The 8,562-nt window shown below is 40.4% G+C and overlaps 1 protein-coding gene across 3 annotated transcripts in view; it reads right to left on the bottom strand.

The window, feature by feature from the left end:
• Positions 1-222: 222 nt before the first annotated feature.
• PDGFC (platelet derived growth factor C) overlaps positions 223-8,562 on the bottom strand; it is a 210,330-nt gene continuing 201,990 nt past the window's right edge. For all 3 annotated transcript variants that reach the window (XM_082611652.1, XM_082611653.1, XM_082611654.1), the window contains one exon: positions 223-2,356. In XM_082611652.1, coding sequence (XP_082467778.1) covers positions 2,240-2,356 — 117 coding nt within the window. In that variant the 3' untranslated portion in view covers positions 223-2,239. The remainder of the gene's footprint in view (positions 2,357-8,562) is intronic.

Below are 8,562 nucleotides of genomic sequence, written 5' to 3'. Positions count from 1 at the left end.
GAAATGCTGGATTGAACACAGTTCCACCGATCACTGCTCTTAGATTTCAGAGCCTCTTGACTATGCTAATGAGAGTTGTCAACTGCCCAGAGGGAGAGGCAGTGTAGACCTTCCAGGGGAGCAGTTGGGCTGTATCTAATCAGCCTCCAGGGGGCTGCAACAAAACTATGAAAATAAGTCAATAAGACAGAGCATGTATTTTCACTTTTTATTTGTCTTCCACATGGTTGGCCGCAGGGTAGGACTGCCTGGTGGAAAAGTGCCGGAAAGGGTATTGCCTTGGAAGAAGAGTCTGGGACCTAGATGGCTCCCGGGCAAGTTCAAAGGCAGGGGTCAGGTGTTGAAGATACCAGCCTGCATAGAGATCTACCTCTGAAACTGAGGCCGCCACCTGGAGGAGTGTCGTGTAAATTGTGTGGATCCACATGCCACATGGACCTGGGCTCAGCCCCTCTAGTATCAGCCATTGGAAGTGAAGACAAGAGTGGAAAGTTACAGGATCCCCGCCCACTGTCAGTTTCATACTACCATATAAGTTATCATCAAGCATTTCATTAACCACACGCAACTCCAAGCCATCTGCAATTTAATTTACCAACAATTACTATCAAGATGACTGGGAAAAAGAAAACTACTGCTCAAAAGCACTGGAGTCCAGGGGCAGGAAAGTCTCACCAGAAATGGTCACTTTTCTGCCTGTCTTTTCAATTGATACCAGCTTTTGCATAATAAAAATCATGGTAACACAAAAGTCTGTCGCTTTTATTTTCTTGGCATTTAGAGACAAATCTTTCAAACACACACTCAGTTTCTCCCCGAAACAGCCGCATTCTTTTATTTGGTGATTCAACACATTTTTAATTCAAATAGTCACCACTTAACCTAGGCACAATATTAAGCATTTTACAAGCAAAGGATCTGACTGATTTTCTTTTTAATTGCCAAAGAGTATAATAAGTGAATCGGTTAAAGGATATACTTCTGTACATAAAAATATTCATGTATTTATACAAGTGTATGGAACAGAGTTTAAAGACAATCTAACCGGGACATCACAATAAATAGGATGTGGTCCTGCAGGACAGCCAAGCATGCTTTGTCAGGAGGCTGTCAAGTCTCTTTTTTCAAGGTGCTTTATGTTCTACTGAGCTAGGCTCACATTTCCCAGAATAAGGGTTAGGGGTTAGTAATTCCTGGATCTGGATGCCTACGGGAATATGCTGCTTCTCGCTGGCGTCTCCAATAAGAGGAGTGGAAGATGACATATTTATTTATTTTCCAAGAGTCTTTGCAACTTATCAAATTCTATCCATTTCCCATGTCAATATTTTAAAATGCAGACTGATCTAAGCTCTAGCACCATACAAGAAGGAAATACATGTATTTTTTTTTCAGAGCAACAATATTTTATATCATCTTTGTCCCTCTGGCTATAACCATTCTGTTTAGAAAAATTTACCAAGCTAAAAATAGTTGATCTAGGTTGTCATAAAAAAGAATATTAAATACCTTTGGTAAAAATAGATATATTTAACAAGATTAGAAAAGCAAACAGTTATAATGTCAAAAGGAGACTATAAAAATGTACACAATAACACAAATAAACCAACTTATAAAGTGAAGATAAGGCCACTCTTCTTCTCAGGTTTTGTCTGTTCCAAACCGTGGATGGAGGTCTGTTCTTCTAAATGGTAGATATCTGAGTAAGAAATAGGGAAAAATCCAGTCTTTCCTATCAGTGTGACACAAGTTTAATTCATGGCAACACAGTTCTTTTTTAAAACCCACGTTGGTAGAACTTAGAACACTCTGGCTTATGCATGTGAATATGAGAAACAATCCCAGATTTCTGTGATTGTAGGCCCAGAGCAGGGGGCTTTAGAGTTAAGCAAGGTGACAGAACCAGGGGCTTAGGGGCAGTGTTTCCTGTGCTGACATGAACCTAGGCCACATCCAGACAAGAGACACAGACGCAGCCAAGGGCCCACGTGAGGACTTTGCCACTAACTAGGAATCTACAAGTTTCATCCTTTCACCGGTAAGGACTTTTCTCCTGTCGTGGGGCCTCTCCTCCAAAGGGCCGTTGCACAACCCCTAATTCTGCGTGGTATCTCCTCTCTCAGAACACGCTGTAAATCCTGAAGATGAAAGGGCCCTGGAAGCAACAGCCAGCCGGGATTGTGGATGGAGATAAGGCACGAGTTCTGTCGCAGTGGCAGCCCTGAGCCACCGCGAGGCATTATCCCCCGGGGTTCCCCCTGCACACGCAGTCACACTCTTCATGGTGCTCCAGGGCCACGTCCGTGAGCGACTTATGCAGCCCCCGGACGCCCGTCTTCGGTCTCAACTGAAGGACCTGAAAGGGAACGATGGAAACCACCTTTAAAATCAGGCCACGTCTGCAACTTCTAATTTCACGGACAAGGTCAATTTCAGACCAGAATCTTGGGGCCCAACAGCGACCTACACATTTTAATTTTTAACTACTGAAGGCAGGATGAACATACTCCCCCACCCCTCAGAGAAATCAGAAATGATCGTCATCACTGTATGAAAGGAAGGACCTTTTAATACCAACGATTTGGAAGGAGGCTGCTCAGAATAAAGAACAGTCCTTACACAGAGAACGGACTTGTGGTTGCCAAGGGGGAGGGGGTGGAGGAGGGATGGAGTGGGAGTTTGGGGTTAGCAGAGGCCAACTATTACATACAGAATGCATAAACACCAAGGTCCTACTGCAGAGCACAGGGAACTATATTCAGTATCCTGGGATAAACCATCATGGAAAAGAATATGAAAAAGAACGTATATATGTGTATAACTGGATCACTTTGCTGTACAGCAGAAATTAACACAATGTTGTGAATCAACTATACTTCAATAAAATCAACTAAAAAAAAAAAGAGCCGTCCTTAAATCAAAGACCCACCATGCCATGTCCTCTTTCCTTTATGCACCTAACTGTATTAGAAAGAATTTCACCTTGGTTAGGTGTCTTGGAACCACTAACACGCAATTCATTTTTCTGTTTGTTGGTTTCTTTCACTCATTCATTTATTCACACACTTAGCAAATATTTATCCTTGAAGTAAGGCAGGCAAGTACTGCGATGCTGTGAAAAGAAACATGGTCTGTAGCTGAGTCTGAGTCAATTATGCCGCTCATTAATGCCCTTGGCTAAAGGTCAAGTCCTCCATCAACTTGATGAGACGGATTACATGTACTTGGTAGACATCAGCCTCGGTCACAGCTAACTTTCTTCAGCTGGGTCCTAGTGCACTGTAGACGGTTTGGCAATAATAACAAGAATGTCTCTATTAAATGAAGTTATTTGCAGTTTGGATGGTTGAGATTCTTAACCAGAAATATAGCACAACGGACACTGATACTAAACACACCCTTTTCACACTGTGATGGAAGGACATGGCTATGTACTCTATAAGAGACTATCTGACGTATCTGATAAGAACTAACTACTCAATGAGTATTATTACATTTTAGGTCTTAGGACAGAAATGGTAAAGTTTTAGAAATTATGTGGCTTTGGCTATGAACAAAGCCTAGAACAGAATAGCACAGAATAATATGAAGTTGTCCAGTTTCTCTGCTCTCTGGGTCTGACACGGATAACCTCATAGAGCAACTTCTAAAAGATATCATTGCTGGAAATATCCATTAATCCAAAAAGGCAAAGGTCAGGTTTTATGACTGTCTTACTTGAAGATTTAAAAAAGAAAAACAGAGACTGGTCCCTCATTTGGAGTACGTGGTCATATCGAAGGTTAATTAGCTAACATTTTTTGAATGCTTATGGGTGCCAGGCGCTCTAATAATGTTTTTACATACTTTAACTCACAAGAATTCTATGAAGTAATTTACAATTATTACCCCTATTTTACATGTGAGTGAACAGAAGCTTAGAGAGAATGAGTGACACAGCCAGTATCTGTACTTTTGCCAAACAGAAATGATTAAAGTAGCAGTGATGGATACTAATTTCATCAAGACTCAGAATATTACTAGTCATACACTCTATTTATTTAGTAACTTTCTTCCTAGAGAGATAAACTGCAAAATCTTATGATAACAATGAGAAACAGTAAACTTTTAAAGATTTTCTATTACATTTACAATTCCAGAATAAAAATTACTAAGACTATTATGTTAATGTGAAACTGAACCCAATGAGTATTGAATATAGATCATGGGTTGGTACTGATTTCTTGTTTTTGACCAACATAAGGCAGTGTCAAAACCAACTTTTCTTAAGATGCTGGTGCTATACCTTAGTAGCACACTCGTGCTACAAATGGCTTCTGGAATGAGGTTGGGTGGAGATACACTGTGATATTGGCATAGATAATGTCTTTAATTCCTATGTCCACCTGTATACATTTTCCCAGTTGGCAGGGGAAAAATAACTATGAAAGGTAATGGTTAGAGAGGCCGCCATATACAGCCCTGACAGTCAGTGACACCAGGCTGCAATCCTACAGTCTTTCCTTCCTCTGCAGTGCTTATATAACATGCATTCACCAAATAAACGTCCCCTCCCCATGCCCAGTTGTCATCCACTGATACCTGTGGATATTTACAAATAGCAGAAGAATCTCATAATGTTCCAGTGATGTTAAGGTCTTCTACGTGGTGTGGAGGGGTGGGTGATTATTAGTGTTTTCTCTCTTAATTCCCTTTGAAAGTTTGGATTTTGGGAGACAAAGAGAGACTTGGAAGATGACCAGCAGGTCCCAGATAATGTTGAAGAAGAGAATTTGGTTTTTAGGACATAGCTTATGACACAGAAAAGAAACAAGGTAGAAGCACATCTCACAAAAATGTTGAGGAAGAGGTTCAAACTAAAATTACGAGTCCATGAAAAAATAATCCAGGGGAAAGCTAAAACCGGAGACTGCGGACAGAACAGATCAGGCACAGAAAGACCCATCAAGGAATGATGCCCAAAATTCTGGGCAGCATAGAACCTTGAATGATGGGACTCACTACTAGAATAAGGCAATTGAGTGGTATGTTTATTTCCCCCAAACAAAGAGATCTAAGCAAGAAAACACTACGTGTTAAGGAAAGAAGTGAAACTAAATATACGAGGATATAAATAAGGTGAAACTCATCATGCTGATTCAGAATGGAAAAAAGAAGCAAATATGTGTCTTTTGTCAGAGTCTCCTATAGATCTTTTTGCCAGAAAGGGAATGCCTTCCTAACTCTGGGCAAATTCATTAAATCTTTATTGATCATTTGCCATACTTTAATGAGGCTAGAACAGGGAGGAAGTAAAGATGAGTGAGACAATCACTAGCATATACTGAGGGCTTGAAATATGCCAGACCTCCTTCTAAGCCTTATTCATAATAAGGCGCGAGGGGTGACAGCTCACTTAACAGATGGAGAAATCGAGGCCCAGGGGACGAAGTAATTTGCTCCAAGTCACACAGTTAACAAACGTCAGATTCAAACTCTGGATGCCCAGCCTTGGAGTCCCTGCTCTTGAGTGCTACACTGTGATGGGATCTTTACTCTTAGTTCTCAATTTGGGAGAAACAAATACAAATAAATAATTATGAAATAATAAAAGTTATCTTATAGAGATATCTTTAAAGTCCTACACATTCACAGCGGAGGAATGAGTTATGCTGGGATTGGCAGGAAACTCAAAAGTGTTTCAAGGAAGAGGTAACATCTAAGTTTATACATATGTAAAGCTCCTGTCTTGCTTTTTTAAGAATTCCTATTTGGGAGACTGGGAAATTAAGAAAAAACATTTTTTTGTTTTTGGCTAAAATGGCTTCCAATAAAGAGTATCTGGTGACTGATACAAAGAATCAATCTTAATGATACTATTATGCTATAATATTATACGAAAACACTACTACAGTAATATCATTATATTTTATGAGAATTTTAAGTCTGTAAACTTATTTTTGATACAATGGTTGAACAAAACGCAAGGAAAATGCTAAAGGAAAGCAAAAGAGGGAATAACTCAGTTATATTTGTAGTGATACAAATGGATACACCTCAGCTTAATATGCAGGGAAACTGGTATAATAGAGCTGGATGGAAGAGAGAAAAATTAAAACTCCTAAGCTCTATCTTTGCTTCTGCCTTGTCCATGAAGTGAGATAATCTTTAAACTGAAAATTGGAGCAATGATAATTAAAAAGAATTAAAGCCCAAGATGGGCTTAACTTTGAATGAGTTAAATCTCTAGATCCAGATTAATAGTTTTCGATGACTTAAGAACTATTTTGAGTTATGTTTTCAAAAAATTTCACTTATTTAGGAGTAGTACCAGACTCAGAACTTACTTCCAAAATATAAGACTGAGAAAAAGCTAGGCCTCAGAAATCATGAATTACACCAAACAAGGAATCATTTTGTCATAGGGTAATTTGATGGTTAACAGAATAACTATCACAGAAAAATTTATAATTCCCATAGAAGAGAACTGAGATGATTGGATTGGAGATGTCTATGAGAAATATGGAATAGGTAACCATGTATATTTCTGCACACACACATTAGGGATATTTGTGGGAAACTTGCACTACATGGACATACAATTAGATAAGCACCTGAAGTTGTAAGTGTGGACATGCAGATAATACATATAATCAACCCCACCTGAAGACTGGAGAGGCTAAATCAATACCATTCTGGAAGAAGGTCAGTGAGTGTCCAAGCACTGACCATGGCCTTTCCCTGCACAAGAACTTTATCTCAGACTTTAAAACAGATACTGCACATTCTGGGGCAACTTTCTGGAGAACCCTAAAACTAATGGTATTTGAAAAGAAATTTACAAGTATAGGATGGGGGAGGATACACTTGATCTGAGGACTGATTCAGCTGCCCCAGAAGCATGATACCAACTCAGTATCTGATAAACTTGTTTAGAAAAGCTCTGGGTTTTACAGGTCATAGCAAGGTGAGTCATAAACCCAAGACTTGTTGGCTAAATCAGGTCCCCAAATACACCTTGCTTAGTAAGTCCCTGCTTTAGAAAGTTCAAAATGAAATGATTTTAGGTGGGGAAAGATCACCCCCGCTTAATTCCTACTCTCACCCTATTCTTTTACATTATGCCAACCAACTCTAAGATCTGCCTACCCTTTAAGGCCTTTTAACTTTCATGCGCTTTAGGGATGTCACTGAGCTGGACCCTGGGAGGCCTTCCCAGAGCAGACCTCCTGGCCTGCCTGGCCGCATGTCCTCTGCCTGTCTTTTGTCTGTAGAAAAACTCTAGTCATTTAATCAGAGAAATGAGAAAACGCAGAAAGAAAGGAAAACAGTATGGCAAGACAAAATAATAACAGTTTAGCCATTAAGCAAAGTCAAGGACCTTTAGTTCCTCCTCACGGGCTACAGATGATTTTCTGAGTCAGGTCCCTAGAGCTGTTTTGCAGATACTGAAACCACCACCAGGTGGAAGAAGTTAACTGCATGCTGCACACAAGCATGTAGACCCCAGCCTGGTTGGAACCAGAAGGTTGATGATGTGGACTCTTGATGACCTCACCACCAACCAATCGGAAGAGTGTCCACCAGCTGATCACACACCTCACCCTGTCTTTAAAAACCTGTCCCTGAAAGCCTTTGAGGAGTTTGGGTCTTTTAAGCACTAGCTTCCTCATCTCCTTGATTGGCACCTGCAACGAATACTGCACTTTCCTTCACCACGACCTGGTTCAGCAGCTTTACTGCCCCAGCAAGCAGACCCGAGTTTGGTTCGGTAACAAAACTACCACGTTAAGGGTTTCTTCTTGACTAGACTCCCAGTTCTCAGAGTAGCAACAAGCCGTCCTCTGGGCAGAGTGGAGCTGGGGCTCCTGCAAGCTCACGAGGACCTCCTCCTGAACAGGAGTGCAGGCCGTTCCCAGCACAAGGATCTTTAGACGTGTGTGGTGTAGAAACGAAAGTGGAGTATGAGGATGGCAGTCAACAGTCCTACTTTTATCCCAGACTGCCAGTTTTGGATGTCATTTTCTAAAAATTGCCATCTAACAATTGTCAGAGAATAACACCTTTAGGAAAAACCTGAGAGATTATCATAGTTTGCACATATTTTACAAAGGTTAAGTGTCCTGTGGATGGTTACAAGTTAATGGTAGATCTAGGATGGAAACAGGGACCTTGTCTGGAATCCACTGTTTTTCTCTCACTTAATCAACTGCCAACACAATATTGGGGAAGAGATGGGCAATCATGTCACATGAGTGCAGCTACCTGTTCAGATTACACAACAGATGAGGGTTTCACCGACATCTTCACTCACAGGAAAAATCATTTCATTTATTAAGTGGGTATTTAGTTTGTGTTATTCTTTTATTTAGCAGAAAAAAAATGAAAATGAATGAAGCCATATCCAAATGAAGTCGGGAGGTAGATTTTGGTTTGGTTTTGTGAAAATTAAAGTTTGTAAAAAACATTTTGTAAAAATTGAAGGTGAGCCATCAAGAAGGGATTGTTTCTGGATGTATGAAAGCTAGGTGCTTCTGGGGAGGACTGGAGGGGGGTGGGTATCACCGGGGATAATGAAAATTT

The sequence above is a fragment of the Mesoplodon mirus genome (genome assembly GCF_964341445.2).
Source record: "Mesoplodon mirus genome assembly, chromosome: 2".
NCBI classification, from domain to species: domain Eukaryota; kingdom Metazoa; phylum Chordata; class Mammalia; order Artiodactyla; family Ziphiidae; genus Mesoplodon; species Mesoplodon mirus.
The sequence above is the reverse complement of the archived record's forward strand: the minus strand, read 5'-3'. Positions and strand labels throughout refer to the sequence as shown.